The sequence below is a fragment of the Amphibalanus amphitrite genome, unplaced genomic scaffold (genome assembly GCF_019059575.1).
Source record: "Amphibalanus amphitrite isolate SeventyFive unplaced genomic scaffold, NRLGWU_Aamphi_draft 000720F_arrow, whole genome shotgun sequence".
NCBI lineage: Eukaryota > Metazoa > Arthropoda > Thecostraca > Balanomorpha > Balanidae > Amphibalanus > Amphibalanus amphitrite.
Genome location: NW_024882214.1, coordinates 84305 through 100953, shown reverse-complemented (window position 1 = coordinate 100953; position 16649 = coordinate 84305). Strand labels below are relative to the sequence as shown.

Here is a 16649-nt window from a genome sequence, read left to right as displayed (position 1 = left end):
GCTGCGAACATCTTAAGTTTCCATGGTTACTGGTTCGGCATGCATTCGAGCGCGCTGAAAAAATATTTTATTACACGACGTCACAAATGAGTAAAAGGATATTGAACAGGTGGTATTGTGAAAAAACGAGTTGAAGACGTGTGTTTCATTGGCATGAGTGGTTCTTTATTATCCTTTAGGGGGTGCTGAAAGGGTTAGGGCTCGGCTGGTGTGCTGCAAATTAGTATTACGGCTTTGATAATTATGGTTATCGCTTATGGACCCTAAAATACAAGGTTTCATGTCCCAGGACCCAGAGCTCTCAGCTCCTCAAGCCTCAGATACTCTATTTCAATTTCTTTTCATAAATAAATGGCCAGGGCCCTGTTTCACCATCCCTATGCTACGTGAGCTGCAGGCTGAGGCTGCAGCGCGCTAGGAGCTATGGCATACCATATAGTCACTTGAAAGTTTAATGACGTTGCGTGTGATTCGTTAGCTTATAATAAATCTTGTTTGGAACAGAGGTCCAAAAGATCCAAGTAGGGCCAAGAACAGAGGTTTGAAGTCAAATACTGTTAGCATTCTGTTCTGCTGGCACTGCAGCGCTGTGGTGCGCTAGCTCTTCGCAGTGACGTCATAGCATAGCATCAGTGAAGTTTGTTGATATTGCCATGAAAATGTAACGCACTGACATGCGCAGCCACTGCAGCTCTGCCGTGAAACACCGCCAGGGGCGCGGGAACTACTTTCCGACTGGGGGGGCACACCATAATAGAGATTAACCTAGCGTACCCCCAAATCTAGTTTTCTCACCGGTTTTAGGCCACTTATTTTTCACCCCTCGGCTTTTTCAACAAAAAAGAAAACATTTGCAAAAAAAGTGTGGTATTCCATCTTAAAGCTGTGGGGGCACCGCCCCCACGGCCCCAGAGTTGGGGGAGCAAGCTGCCCCCACTGCCCCCCCCCCCCCGGCTCCCACGCCTATGAACACCGCCCAGGACCAGGTTGCTAGCAAATGCAAGTGGCATGGGAGTTGTGACTGTATCTGATGCATGAGATTTGTGCCAGGTTGATATTTGTCTTAGGTCAGTAATACCACCCTAAGTCAAAGGAATGAAATGGACTGCTTCCGGGCATACTTGGGGTAGTCCTTAGTCCAGCTTCATTTGTTAAATGTAGGTACCTACCTATGTCACTCATGAGTCATGACTCATGTGAAAGCCGTCATGGAATCAAACGCACCAGACTTCTTTGTTGTTAGAAGATGTTCAATAATTACTAAACCCCAGAAACTGGCTCATGGCTGAGCTGAAGGACAACATTGCTGAGGAAATAAAACCAAAGTGCTAAGTGCTTGAAGCTAGGACACCATATATAAATGCTATTTTTATAATTTATCAGCATGATGTATTTATCTTAAGTATTTACCTTAAGTAAAGGTCATTGGGTACCCTTTCGAGTAATCAGACCCTTTACTCAAGAGATGCCTCCTCTTCTTCTGACGAAGACGAGTAGGCTGCCATGCTAGGTGAGGCCATACATTGATGGCCACGATGATCATTAGTATGAGAACTTGTAGTTGAACTTTTCAGGGTGGTCCTTCCATTCCTTCCCCAGTCTGATGTGAATAAATTTATGTGCTGCATCCACCTAGCCCATTGCTATATAATTTTATGGAAGGTAAATGATGTTCAATGAGTAGGTATGCTGATGTATGTATTTCTACTTTTTGTAGCTTTTAAATCAAATATATTACAAATTATGAACAATTGCTAATTCTCTGTACATATTTTTTCACTGTGCATGGCCCTGATAGTGCAGAGTTTTGTGCTAAGACCATCCATGGTTTTGCATGGATTCTGTATGGAGCAAATTTTGCATGTGGGCCAAACTCTACTGCCTTGGGCCAAACCATAATGATATGGTGATATTGGCTATTTTTGGAAGAGAAACTAATACCTACATGCTGTGAAATATACAAAGTGCAGTGTGCATGGATTAAATAATTATTTGGTGCTGTAATTACTATACTTATAATAGTAATTAATACAAAATACAAGTAATTAATACAATAATTACTTGCTGTGCTGATTTTGTGAATGATTTTGCCCTTAGATGAATATTTCAATTTTTCATTTCAGGTTGTAGTTCAAGGTATTGATCAGAGTTCACACTGTCTTGTGATCTATTCAGCCCATAGTTTCAATCATCATTATCAAGAGGAAGAACAATGTCAGCAGACACTCATACAGAAGAAATAACTCAACTGATTAAGAATATTTTAAATAAAGAAACCAGAGAGGCAGCTCTGAAGCAACTTAGCAAGAAGAGAGAGGTAATGTATCTTAACTACCTACTTGATTTGCTTTGATTGAAATGTTTTTTTTTTACAACTTTTTTAATATATGTTGTAACACACAACATTTTTTAATATACCTATGTTGTGTGTTAAGTATCCATATCATTTTATGAGGTTTGAAGTACTATTAAAACTGATAACACTATTTGTGCATTTATAACCAACTAAGGTGATGTCCACTGGGTCCATGGCGGTGTGGACCTCTCTCTCCTCTCCTCTCTCCTCTCTCTCTCCACTCTTGACCTAATCTCGCCTCGCCTTACCACATGGCTCCCCGCCTCGCCAGCGCCACCACCTCGCCTTACACTAGGCCACACGAAAACCAAATTTAAGCACAGTGCATCGTGCAGTTTATATTGGTCACGTCATTATTTACTGTGTTTCGTGCACCTATTTTCCCATCTCATCTATGGTCTGTGTATGATCTGTCACAGACCGTGTCGGACCTGGCGCCGATGCTGTGGCACTCGGGCGGCACCATCACCGCCCTGCTGCACGAGATCGTCAGCATCTACGGCCTCATTCACCCGCCGACGCTCACCGCCATGGACAGCAACCGTGTGTGCAACTCGCTGGCGCTGCTGCAGTGCGTCGCCTCCCACCCCGAGACACGATCCCCCTTCCTCTCGGTAAGTCTGCAAAGAGCTGCTCGTGGTGGGTTTTGTTAGATTTTGCGTTGCATGATCATGTTATGCGATGCTTTTAGTATTTGTGACGTTTTGCGAAAAAATATGTATGTCTTTTTCGGTGTCTCCTAAGTGTGAAGTGACGTGACTAGTCCGTAAAATTGTGACTTGTCTGACATTCAACGAATACAAAGTGCGGTTTACCCAATTCGACTAGTTTTTTTCTCATCTCATTCACACGTGTTGGCTCTTTCAATGCCACGCCGCCTGCCTGTTTCTCGACTCTATACTCATATGCTCCCACATTCGGTGCAGTCGTGTACCGTTCATGACCGTGTTTTATTGTCCCTGCAGGCGCAGATTCCTCAGTACCTGTACCCGTTCCTCAGCACCAGCAGCACGGCTCAGCCATTCGAGTTCCTGCGGCTTACGAGCCTCGGAGTAATCGGCGCGCTGGTCAAGGTAAGGGACACTAAAAACATTTGCAGATGGACGTTTTGGATATGCGGGCCTTATGTAAACTTGTTTCACGTTATTGCACGTGATTACCACATATAACTTCGTAATGGAATACAGCTGTTCAGCTAAATGTGGATCGATCTATGTTTCAGCATGCTTACGAATTACTTACTCCGTGATAGTGCTAGGCTATCGTGCATGGTATGCGTTGATGTGGCGACAATCTTACATTACAAACTTCAAAATTGTATTGCTATTGCTGGTTTCGTTTTATGGTTAACTGAGATTGACGTATTCTAACCGGGTGTCTTGCGTTTCCAGACGGATGAACGCGAAGTGATCGACTTCCTGCTGACCACGGAGATCATCCCTCTGTGCCTGCAAATCATGCAGCACGGCACGGAGCTCAGCAAGACTGTGGCCACCTTCATCCTGCAAAAGATTCTCAGCGATGACACTGGTAAGTAGTAAGATTCTCAGAAATGTGTGTCACTCGACCTAGAGGAAGAAGCCTGAAGGCTGAAACAGTCCACAGTGCTAACTGGTTACAACGAGGTATTCAAAATGATACGATCTTATCTGAATAGCCCGCGAATTCTATCAATAACCTGGTCGGACATTTTTAGGACTGTCGCACGTCTGTCAGACGTACGAACGGTTCTCCCATGTGGCTCGCACTCTGGGCAACATGGTCATCAACCTGGAGAAGGAGAAGTCGGCCCGCCTCCTGAAGCACGTCATTCGCTGCTACCTGCGCCTCTCAGACAACCCGAGGTGAGAGTCGGTTCCAGTCAGCTGCAGCAGCTCTCGGCCAGTCAATGCTTAATTCCGATCTCGGGTATTTCGGCTAACGTCTCTGGCTCATTCGAAGGTAACTGTCTGTGTCTAAAAAACGAACATAATTACGGGAACGTCAGTCTTCATTATTTAGTAATTTCCAGAGGTACGTCTTGGGTAGCGTTTGGGTGATCGTCTTTGGCCTTACCTGAATTCGCTTTCAAGTTTGCGCTTTTTATCTGGATAAGTTCGCAGTTGCTGGTATATTAAAACAATGCGTTGAATCATTATATTATATTTCTGTACCCATTAGTCGACCTCTGTGTACAGAGGTCTATGCTGTACCGTGTAGCGATTGAGTAGAATTTTATATCAGGAAGTCACTGCTGACACATCAAATATGTGTTCACGGTCTTTACTCGCTGTTGTGAGTCGCGTCTTACCTGCCAGCTGTGTCACCATTCCCTCACTTGTTTCAGAGCACGTGAGGCGCTGCGCTCGGTCCTGCCGGACCAGCTGAAGGGCGACACGTTCGACGGCTGTCTGGAGGACAGCTCGGTCCGCAACTGGCTCACCCTGCTGCGCAAGGCGCTCGACGAACCGGTCGGTCCCGATCAGGGCATGGCCGCCGCTGCTGCTCTCCACTGAGACGGATGGCCGCCCCTGCTGCTCTCCACTGAGGCGGGTCACTCTCCTCAGAAGGCACTCTCTGCGATGACGGTCAGTCCGTTCAACGTACACTGCGGCATCTTCTGTGCTCCATTAGAACAATGAGTACAGTGTCCGCAAGTGTGCCTGGCCGAATGGCTCCACGCAGCTTCTCCGCCTTAGCCGATGCCTGATGGAAGACGTAGTTTGTAGCCTTCTTGTAGTTAGTGAATCTCCTTCGACGCCGCTCACTGGCACGCGCGCGCGCGATCAATAGCTGCGGGAGGTGGTAGGACGGACGAACTGCAATCAGTGCCTCATGGTCGCTGGACATGGAGCTGGATGATCCGGCCAGTCTTCTAGCACGATTTCGTAGGACGTAGCCGTATTTGGAAGAAGAGATGAACGGTTGTTTCATCTGCTGTTCGTGAATGTTAGACGAGTGACATCAAACTTCGCGTACAACCGGTGTTTTTTATAATCTACTAGACAGCGTACAAGTTTTAGGGAAATGATTAGAGAAACTCTTGTCAAGCTTTAGTCCAGAAGGACCGGTGCGTTTGATTCAGAATGATCGTTACTTTGAGTAATTAAAATTAAGACTTTCACTCTTGATAGTGCTTTTCATGTTTATATGCGCCTATGATGTGATGCTGTACCCCAGCTGTAATGTTTTGGGGAATCTTGCTCTACTACGCTTTTAGCAACCTTTCTTTATTTTGTAGTGTCTTTTGTAGTATGTTTTCTTCTGAATGTTTGATTTGATCTCAGGATGACTTCAGAGCACTGATGTGCGTTTCGACTTTGCCCCGCTGATTTTTTCGCGTGTGCATCTGTACCAAGAAGCCAAAACACCTCTGCTTTGGATTTGTAAAATGTGCTCTTCTGTCCAACGACGTGTGTACCTGAGGACGGCTTCCAGGATCGTCTGACTGTAGACTGTAGAGCGACGCTTGACGTGCTGATGTGTGCTTTTGACCTCGTGTTTGACCAGTACAAAGGTGTGGTAGCGATGTAGCGGTGTTGCGAGTTGAAAGTGCTTTCATTAGATAGGACCGCCCTGCATTCTGCTGTTCAATGATCATTCCAGCCTAGTAATCAATCATGACAGCTGCCGAACGGTTGTGTGGCTCCCGCCCTTTGAATGAGCATCGGGTGTGTTTTGTGCGTACTTTTTAAAGGCGTCATGTAACCCAACAGACCGTAGACTGTGGAAGTGCATATACCGACCCAAACTTTCAATCAGGATTAGGTCGCTGTAGGCCGTGCCTTTGAGAGCTTTGTCACCGCGTGCCCCCCTCCACAGCTGCTTGTGCAGACGACCTCTTCAATACAAGGCCATCAGGGTATCCGCACAGCGTCTGTTGTGAATTCAATTGATCACTTGCGCTGGACGGGCTTTCAGGATCGTGTGCTGACTCTGCTATCTGGCATGCCATGAAAGGCGGTTAGAATGGTGGCCAAGGCCGGGGGTTCGGGGCGCTGCGGTATTCCCAGACTCGAACCACTACCACACAAATGTAGCCGGGCGGTGTTTCACGACCACGCTACCAAGTGCCAGCCACTGCCAGCGTATTTCGCGAGCTGACGTCATACTTGTGGTAGTGTTGGAGCCGTTGGAGCTATGGGCTTGCTGATGTTTCTATGGAAACCCAAATTGCCACGTGTGCTGGCAGCGTCGGTGAAACACCGGTAGGGCGGGTACGGGGAGTCTGGCTCCGGTTGCTCGCTCCGGCTGAACCCAGCTGAACCGCAAGGCCAGCTAATCTTGTATGAGAACTGGCTCCGAAAATATATCTTCTTTCAGACCCGTTACAACGCGAGTGTGCTTGGGCTTAAAGTTTTGTGAAAATGTGGATAGTCATCTTCTACTTAGTAATTGCTGCGACACGCAATGCGTAATGCGAAGTCGAGTGGTTTTGAGTGATTTGGGGTGGGGTGTCGTCGGCATTCAATACCTAAATTTGCGCATAATAGCGGTCTTGTTTCTGTTAAATGTCATAAATATTTGGAATTTTTGCACAACTTATTCATCAGCCATGCAGGACGGACTTTATCGATTTAATTACAAGAATTATTAGATTTATGTTCACCTTATTATTGGCGCTTACAATTTAGCGACGTCATTTCTATCTAACTTTCACCAGTTTTGGAACAAAATACTGAACAAAAATAGATAAATGCTTTGACGTCATAGATTATTTCGACAATAACATAGTTTCGGCTAGCAGTTATGGAATGACCCATAGGAGAACATCCAATCAATGTCCAAGCTTTTCGTTTTTGTGACGTCATATTAAATGCTTATACTTTGAATTGTTACTTTCTAGCACAACCTTGGCACAACCCAACCATTTTTGCCGCGGAAACGCCTACTGAAGTTCATTGTTCTGTTGCAATTGCAATGCGTTGTTTGAATGAAACAGTTTGGAGATAGGGCGCAGTCGGTGGATTCATTTTTCAAGTTGGGACAGAGGCTGTCTCTGTAAAAGTTTGTCTTTCTGCCAGTGGGCTAGTGAGGGGGTGTATCACACGGATTGTAATTTTTTGGGAAGGTCGAGGTGCCGTCAGTTGTTGATTTTGTTGAAAATGCCTCCAGTAGAAAAGGAGAAAACAAGGGTGAGTCAGAGTTGCTCAGCCTGAGCACCTTGACCTATGTGGTACATGCTCTTTTTGCAGCTATTTGTCCAATTATCTCGCATTGAAGTTTCTTATTTTATCATCAGTCCAGTTTCAGGACGCCGGTGAAAACAGGGCGGCGGAGGGCATATTAGTCACATGACATTTGGAATTTTTCCCCCTCCATGGGCCTTCTGCATGCGAGATGTCATGTATAAATTTCACGAACCTTGATCAAATTGCCCCAGGCGCCCTGTTTTCACCGTCCCAGTTTCAGCCCTGAGTGCCTGCACAGACAGATCATGTCAAGTTTAAGTCCTAAGAAGATTTCATTGATAAATTTTTCATATTTTTACATTATTTGACATCCTGAATCCAAAAATGATACTCATATGTCTCGCAAATAAAAGAAAAAAACATAATCAAACCTGACCTAACCTTACCTACTTACCTATAACCTACCAACCTACAACCTACAAACCTACCCTAATCTAACCTAACCTACAAACTTACCTACCTACTACAACCTAAAACCTACAAACCTACAACCTAACCTAACCTAAAACCTAAAATTTTTGCTGTTTTATATTCGTATCAACAGCGCCACAATTGTAGTTAGGACCTAAACTTGACATATACCCAGATCAAGTTGGTGGTATATTTGATGTTGCAGGTGACCTACCCGCAGTAATATTTGAATAATGCACATGTTCTTCTGTGCTACAATTAGCTGAGGTAGTGAGTAGAAGTAAAGCAGGATGAGTTATGTAGATGCAAGATTTGGGCTTAGATAAGGCTTCAAGTCCAAGTCTGTTGCAAAATGTTTTTAAATGTAGTTGACATAGCAATAATGCTACACCTGTGACATGTTGGTGAAATGTGCAGGTGTTTTTGGCAAAAATTACTCCTGGATCTCCCAGTTAAAAGATGTTTTTTTTTTTTAGGAAAGTGGCATGCTAACATCCCCTGGAAACAGGATCAAGGGAAGGGCTTAAGGGGATTCAGGTTAAAAATGTACTGTCAACTGGTCCAAGAGAAAATGATGACACAATTAGCAGTTAATGCATGTGTGAATTTTCCCAAAGATGATGCTCAGTTTGGCTGTTATTCTTTGTAAAATGGCTTGGTTTAACATTAGAGATACATCAGCTATTAAAATTCAAGCTTAGATGATTTAAAAAACATGCAGATATTGCATGCAGTAATAAGCATATTTCGTGGACTTGCTGGAACTTAAAGGTTGAACTTTTTTACTTGACTAAACTAGAAGATTTCATTGACTATTTTGAAACCAGGATGCTGTAGGATGTTATGCTGACAAATTTTCATCATGTGAACACTGAACAGTATGTATTTTCTGTTTTGCAGGCTGTTGGAGGGAACCAGGTTAGGTCTCTGGATTTGTCTGGACATGTTGGCTTTGACTCCTTGCCTGACCAGCTGGTGACAAAGTCTGTGCAGAATGGGTTCACATTCAACATTATGTGTATTGGTAAGTTAAATGAAATAGTTACAGTCAGGGCATCTTGATACATGACAAAATGAGTGCATTTTGTGTTCTAATGTTCAAGATTAACCATAGCATTTCAAGTATGATAAAGTAAACCAGCGCTTGCATCATTTTGCATAAAAAACTATGCAGAAACAGGATAAATGTAATGCTATACCTTGTGGCACTAGACAGTTCTGATGAAATAAAGTATGAAGCTCAAAAGTTAGCAACATTTTTTTTTGTATTTTGACTAGTGTCATTGCTGCTAGTTGACTGATATTTTATCACAGGCATCCAAATCAAATGTAGGTAATGGAAACATTCTGACAAGTTATGGATGCCCTTCTTTGGTCAGTTGATTCAGTTGTATACATTTTTTTTCAGGTGAGACTGGGCTGGGAAAGTCAACTCTTATGGACTCATTGTTCAATACCAACTTCGAGTCTTCACAAAGTCCACACAACTTGTCAGTAGTGAAGCTGAAGGCACACACCTATGAACTCCAGGAAAGCAATGTTAAATTGAAGGTAAGATATATTCTCATACCTGCCTATTTATAGTGTTCTGTTTGCTTACTTTTTTGTGTCACTGAATTTTGCATATTGGAGGGATAATTTAAAACTTAAAGAGTAACTGAGAAATTCAATGTCATTTGTTCAGTCCACAAAATTTAGGCTGTCATTTCTATATTGAAGAAGAAGAAAAAGTGGTCCTACCTATGCAATCGCACTACTTATACAATGTTGTTCAATGATTGTCTTTTCATGCTCCAAGCAACCGAGGAAGGTGAAGTTGGTGGTAAGTCATAAATGAAAGACTCATGACGTTTGAACTTCTTCACCCGCTCTTAAATCAAACGCTTGTCTCACCTTCTCCTTTAACCCTCACCCGTATTGGTGTTTTGCCAGCCGCGAACGTAAGGGAGGGGGAGGGGCGTCGGTTGGACCCCCTTGCCGTTTCGCCCCTGATATCGAGCTAGAGCTGCACGGAAAATTGAGCGTGTTGCCGGTGACGTGAGGAAGCCGATGATACCCAATTTTAAGGTCCTAGGTCATTGGTTGACCTACCAGGTCAGGTCAATGACCCAAAGGTCGGAAAAATCGGGACTTGTTGGAACGTCGTAAAGTGTGGCTGCTCAGGGGTTTTCCGGGGTGCTGATCACGAATATCATGCTAGTTTTGATAACAGATGACATCTTAATGCATTTAAGCTAGGTCGGGTCAGGTCAGGTCAGGTCAACCAGTAGGGGTCCTGCCGGGTATTCGTAGTAGGTGTCACTGTCAACCGCATCTGACAGCTTCGTAACATGTTACGAAGGCCCCAAAACCACTTCATAAATGTTCAAATGGTTGCTAAGCTCGAATTCAATTCCAAAAACTAGCCTAGAAACATGTAAAACTCGAAAAAGTCAACCGAGGTCATATAAGGACAATGACCTGTCCTGACCTTCAGGTGACTGACATCTACCCGTATGCATAGTACCGACATCATATCACCTGTTTGAACGCTAGTGAAACCACGAAAAGACTGCAAACGCGCGGCTAGTGCGAGCCGACATAGCCGAATCGCGATTCCGGCCAAACATGGTCTCGAAAAGTTGGTCACAGGTTAAAGGTCATTTGGGTCCGGGTCATGGGGCAGGGTAGGTGTAAAATTGATGAACGCGAGGGTACTGAAATTTTCGTCGCGATCGACCGCTTTTTACGCGAGTTATTCGCGAAAAACCGAGGGGGGTCCGTTCGACACCCCCCCCCCCCCCCGCCTCCATACGGGCGAGGGTTAAGTGATAAGGCTAAAATCATTTGTGAGGTGCAATGTCTCAGGCTGCTATTGGATTTTTTTTTTTTGTTGGGTTAGGCCCTTTCGGTCCAATGAGACCATTTCAGAGCCGGCAGGATGATAGGATATAGGGGGAGACATTGGTCTGGGCAGGCATCCTAATGAGTCGCCGGAGCTGAGCCCGTCCAGAGGACAGGCCACCCAGCCCCAAGGCACTCACTGCACCCGGCTACGGGGTGCGCTCCCTCGGGAGCAGCGGTGCCGCTCCAAGGGAGCAGCCCGCATGAGATAAAGTTGCCTGTCCAGCCCGGAGGGGATTGCGGCGTGGAGGAGAAGGATTTCAGTATCCTGAGGATAGAAGCACGGAACGATGTGCTATTGGATGAAATAGACAAGCCTAAGAAGCATATGATTTGCCCACTGCAACTTTCGTTTCACCTAGATAAAATGATCGATCGTGAAGCCATAGGCTATTTTCATTGACTTCTTTTGTCTCTGAAATTATTTTCAATATTCACGTCCTTTTAAAAATTACACCAATGTTTAGGTAAGTTTCAATGCAAAATTCGTTCGTCCCAGATCTAAAACTTAGAACCGCATCATCAATGTAATTGTAACCCATCAATAAGCGGTCACAACTGATGGCAATGGCGTCTGTATAAGTGCGTTTGTCCAGGCTCGTACCTATGTCTCCAAGCTCCATCCAGTTTTTTTCTAAGTTCTAGGTATTTATTTTGTGTTATTTTATAACTATGGTTGGTCTATTCCACATCACGGAGAAGGGCACAGCTCTTCCAGACCACCTTGGGCTAGTAGAAACCGCTGTTTGTTTGAGTGATGTGTTGACGGTCGCGTCAATAGTGTGTCCGATGTCAGGACGCCGCTCCGGCTCATGCCCCCATATGGTAATGTTTATGTAACGGGTGCGGTCGGTAGGGCGACAAGAGCCCGGGGTTGGGCTAGCGGAGGCTGCAGAAAGAATGACGTGATGTAATCACCCCGGGCTAGTCTCACTCATGGCATTCCTAGGCTGCCAGGCGTGGAAAACAACTTCACGCTGCGTTATTTGACTAACGTTGTTAATATTTATTCAGCTTACTCTCTGCGATACCGTGGGTTACGGAGACCAAATCAACAAGGAAGACAGCTTCAAGGCCATCGTCGACTACATCGACACCCAGTTCGAGAACTACCTGCAGGAGGAGCTGAAGATCAAGCGGTCCCTCTCGGCGTACCATGACACGCGCATTCACGCCTGCGTCTACTTTATCTGCCCCACGGGGCACGGGTGAGTGGTCAGCGCTGAGGCCCAGAGGGGGAGTTTCGCTGATGACCATTGCTGATGTTTGTGAACGGACGGCGCTGGAACGGGAAGGAGAGAGTGAGATAGCGCCGCGTTGTTGCGGTCGCTGTGGGCGATGGCGTGGAAAAACGGCATCGTTTTACGTCGCAGGCGTTCGGTGCTGTTCCGTGTATTGTGAACGTTAAGATCCGCAGGCGTGTGATTTCACTTTAAATCGCCTGAACCTGTTCGAAAGCGGGAACCGGTCGCACATTTAATCTGGGCGGACATCTGTGCTAGTTGAGCTTGTCTCATAATGCTTAAAGACAAGTGACCGGTCTTGGACATTTACGAGTACGGTGCGAGGGGTCTCTATTCTAGGTAAAACGACGTGGTAGACGTAGTTTAGTTAACGTAGTTAATGACCGTGCATGGTGATGCTTTACGTATCTCAAGTCAAATGTCAAATTGGAAAGCTAATAATGATGACTCTCGATCTTCACACGCATGACACCAACGCCAGGGCTTCGATGGAATGAAACGTCATTGAATGCGAGGTATGAGATATTATTTAACCGCTCCCTCCTCTTTCCTTCCTCAGCCTGAAGTCTCTGGATCTTGTGTGCATGAAGAAGCTGCAGAGCAAGGTGAACATCATCCCCGTCATCGCCAAGGCGGACACCATCTCCAAGACCGAGCTTATCAAGTTCAAGGTAAATTCAGATGTTTATACGTTGGGTATTTACGGTATAACTTATAAGGCTAGGAGTTCAGTATTGCTAGACAACGACGTCAGATTCATAAAAAAAGGCTAGGAGTCTCTAGGCGAAGAATATGCCCTTACTATGTCAATGGCCAGCTACTTCAGTTGAAATTTTCTTTTCGTTATAGTTCTGCCTATCTGCTGAGAAAGAATCAGAATTAGAAGACATTGTTGCGCCCGGTCAATTATGTCATTCGGGCTAAGCTGTTTTAGAGCACACCTGACTAAATCATGATAGCGATTGTAGGGCACAACTACGTTGCGTTATCGAGACAGACGGCCTTATCTTATATTGCATGCTGCTTTAAAGAGGCCGTGATGCTAACCGGTGCATATTGAGTGCCGATATCGTCAGGCCAATCCTTTCCGTATCGTTCAGTTGATTTCCGTTCAGTTGAGTCCACCGGAATTTCCGTGAAGCTCCTGTAGCGGTCAATCCGAAAGTCCTGAGTAGCCTACACCCAATGCCTCGATAAGGACGGAGCTTCGTCAAATAATATTATTCATTCCTAGAGGTGTCATGCCCATGCTAGAGGTGTCATGCGGCATCGCCTCTACCATTGACCACTATATCGTATCGTATCGATATATAGCACGGTCTATACCTCTACCATTCAATCAGCCATCAGTTAAGTGCATCTTACGACATTCTCCCACCGGCCGACAGCAACGCATTCTGGCTGAGCTGAACAGCAACGGCGTGCAGATCTACCACTTCCCAACCGACGACACGACGGTGGCCGAGACCAACCAGGCGATGAACGCACACATTCCGTTCGCGGTGGTGGGCAGCACCGACTTCGTCAAGGTCGGCAACAAGATGGCCAGGGCTCGCGAGTACCCCTGGGGCACCGTGCAGGGTGAGTGGCGCAGTGGGACAGTGAGTGACGGGAGGTATGCCGGAAGGAGATGATCGAAAAGGAAGTGGTGTGGTATCACATTCACCACGAAGCGCTTCCATGCACTGATGCACTGTTATAACTAATCATCAGTTTTCGAGAATGAATATTTGTCTTTAAATGCATTATCTTTTTTTTCGACAGTATTTGCTGCAGTGTATCAGCGTACGTTGTCGTGTTTCAGTTGAGAACGAGAACCACTGCGACTTTGTGAAGCTCCGTGAGATGTTGATTCGCACCAACATGGAGGATCTGCGCGACACCACGCACACCAAGCACTACGAGCTCTACCGGCAGGCGCGCCTCGAGAAGGTGGGTATTTTACGTCCAACAAAAATCTCTGGCAAAATGGCACGTAAGTTTTTGCTTTGAAGCAATCCTCACTCCTCAGCTTGGTGGGTTAAATATCTCCAGACGGAACAATACATATCTGAGGTCGGTTTTTTAGTAACATTTGTTGGTTGGGATAGACTAGGGCAGCCTTGCGAACAATGCCTTGTTTGACACACATGTCACGGTCGTGTTCCATTCGCTGCACTTTCTCCTGCACTGGCCCGCCATCTACCGACCCCTCTCTAACCGACTACCTTCCCTCGCCGCCGCCAGATGGGCTTCAGCGACGTCGGTCCGGACAACAAGCCGGTCAACTTCCAGGAGACGTACGAGACCAAGCGCTCTGAGCACCTGGACGAGATGCAGCAGAAGGAGGACCAGATGCGACAGATGTTCGTCCAGCGCGTCAAGGAAAAGGAGACAGAGCTCAAGGAGGCCGAGAAACAGGTACGCGCCAATGAAAGCGTTCGCGGCTCTTATTCAGTTTTTTTTTTTCATCGGCGTCATTTCATTGTGTGTTGCTGTTAACCCGCGCACCGACGGGGGTCTGCGCCAACTTAGTACCGACGGGGGGGGGGGCGGATGACCGCCCCCCCTGAGATCTCAAGAACGAAGCAAGATAGCGACAAGCGGTAAACGGCATCGGATACGCACGGTCAAGATCTACAATTTTTACTAAGGTCATTTTCAGGTCAGGTCAAAGATGACGTCACAGGGGTCGAAAAAGTCAAAATGGCGGCGCTAAATATGGAGAGAGTTTTTCTCGAATAACTTTCGAATTAGTCAAGATAGGAACAAACTAAGGGCATCATCGTGATCCTCTCGTCAATCCGCATCGAATGATATATATATATGTTGACCTCGAAAGGTCAAGGTCAAAGGTTGACCTCAGGTCACGTGACCTCGAGGTCATCATGTATATCATTCGATGCGTCTTGACGAGCTGAACACAATGAGACCATCCACGCGTCTGTATCTTGTTCCTGTACGGAGTTATTGGCCAAAAACCTTTGGTGACCTTTGATGACGTCACATGACCTCACAGCTGCCCAACAGCAAAACAGACCTCAAGGTAGTGAAGGTTGATCGTATATGAAGTCATGTATGGTATATGGGGCCATTCCGACCCGTTTTAGTGGTAAAAACAGGGAGTTGATTTTTCCCCCATTGACTTATAATGGGGAGGTCGCGAAATTGACCTGACCTTAGGTCACCGATATCAAAATTCCGAGATATACAAATTGTAGCTACTAATGACCTAATAACATCCTGCGAGTTTCAAAGGCCTCCGACATCTACTGTAGCTCTGGCACGGTGACAAAGTTGCAAAAAAGTGACTTGAGGTTGGGTCATTCAAAGTGACCTGGTGACCTGACCTTGAAAGGTAGGAGGTTCAAACTTGCACACCATGTGTAAAATTGATAAGGGAATAGTCATACCAAATTTCGCGGCGCTACGCGCCGCGGTTTTCCCGCTATTCGCGAAAAACCTCAGGGGGGGGGGGGGCGGATATCCGCCCCCCCGTCGGTGCGCGGGTTAAGATCTATATAATGAAGTTTTTGGGGCTATTATCCTGCTCGCAATGCCTTTTATTTTTAACCTCAAGGACGATATCATACTTATATCGGATATATGTCGGCTAATGTGTGCCATCTCACGTTCATGCCCATCCCTCGTGCTGCTCATATAATCTGACACATGAATCGAAATGTATGACATGATATTCTGTGCCGGTCGTAACCCTGCCCTGTGCGCCCGTCCGACAGCTGCAGCAGCGATTCGACAAGATGAAGCGTGAACATGGCGAGGAGAAGCGGCGTGTGGAGGAGGAGCGGCGGCAACTGGAGGAGGAGATCGCTGAGTTCCACCGGCGCAAGGCGGCCCACATGGCCGGATCGGGCACCCTCACTCTCGGAAAGAAGAAGAAATGAGCGGCGGAGTGACAGGCGAAGGAGAGGAGGGGTGGAGAGAGCAGCTGAGGTGACGGAGGAGAGTCGGAACAGCGAGCGAGAGGACCCGGGGAGAGCAGACTGAGTGGCGGGAGCTCCTGCCTTGACGACTGTTTTAACCTGATGGCGCCAAATAGTCCATGAATTGCCAATGCGAATGATTCGGCTGGCTGAATAGCCGCGTCCCTCTACAAGTCTACAGACCATGTTAGCTGGCTGGATACGCTGCACGTTTTTAGTATCGTTACACGCACCCATGTACTCCGGACTGGAGTGGACGGGACGGTTCATCATGCGCACCGAACGCCCGACCCGCCGCGCTGGTGGCTGTCGCTGCTGCCAATGTGGCATGCTTGCGCTTTTCTTGCTCCGCGTATCGGTCTTGCCCTGCTCTGAGCGTTCGAGGGAACAATGCTATATAATTCCCCTGTCCAGTCATGTGCCCCATGTCGCGCTTCCTTTACGTTTTGTACGAGCTGTATAAACTATTTGTAAAGAATTCGCTTTTATTTCAATCGGTTCTTGGCAAAGTAACTTCTTCAGACGGTAACTAAAAAGTGTCATGAAGCAAATGGTTATGCTATCCTTGTAAGGCCTGGTAGTGCGGGTTATCTATGATGCTCAGAAAAGGAATGGTGTAGAAGGAGCCGGAGAAGGCGCTGGAGAATCCCGTACGCTTGGA

The 16649-nt window shown here is 46.3% G+C and overlaps 2 protein-coding genes across 8 annotated transcripts; both read left to right on the top strand.

Moving 5' to 3' along the window:
• Nucleotides 1-47: 47 nt before the first annotated feature.
• On the top strand, nucleotides 48-6202 carry LOC122365174 (CCR4-NOT transcription complex subunit 9-like). Of its 7 annotated transcripts, none has more exons than XM_043336162.1 (7): nucleotides 48-90; nucleotides 2124-2317; nucleotides 2776-2970; nucleotides 3322-3429; nucleotides 3748-3886; nucleotides 4053-4200; nucleotides 4683-6202. In XM_043336162.1, the coding sequence occupies exons 2-7, from the start codon at nucleotides 2213-2215 to the stop codon at nucleotides 4849-4851; spliced, it is 864 nt and encodes a 287-aa protein (XP_043192097.1). In that variant the 5' UTR covers nucleotides 48-90; nucleotides 2124-2212; the 3' UTR covers nucleotides 4852-6202. The 7 variants fall into 7 exon arrangements, with proteins under 7 accessions (XP_043192097.1, XP_043192096.1, XP_043192098.1 ...); XM_043336161.1 differs by lacking the exon at nucleotides 48-90 and adding an exon at nucleotides 109-138; XM_043336163.1 differs by lacking the exon at nucleotides 48-90 and adding an exon at nucleotides 151-182.
• Nucleotides 6203-7080: 878 nt separating this feature from the next.
• LOC122365182 (septin-2-like) lies at nucleotides 7081-16466 on the top strand. Its single transcript, XM_043336174.1, has 9 exons — nucleotides 7081-7470; nucleotides 8839-8962; nucleotides 9347-9489; nucleotides 11836-12029; nucleotides 12625-12736; nucleotides 13454-13646; nucleotides 13870-13997; nucleotides 14292-14465; nucleotides 15785-16466. The coding sequence occupies exons 1-9, from the start codon at nucleotides 7441-7443 to the stop codon at nucleotides 15947-15949; spliced, it is 1263 nt and encodes a 420-aa protein (XP_043192109.1). The 5' UTR covers nucleotides 7081-7440; the 3' UTR covers nucleotides 15950-16466.
• The last annotated feature ends 183 nt before the right edge of the window (nucleotides 16467-16649 follow it).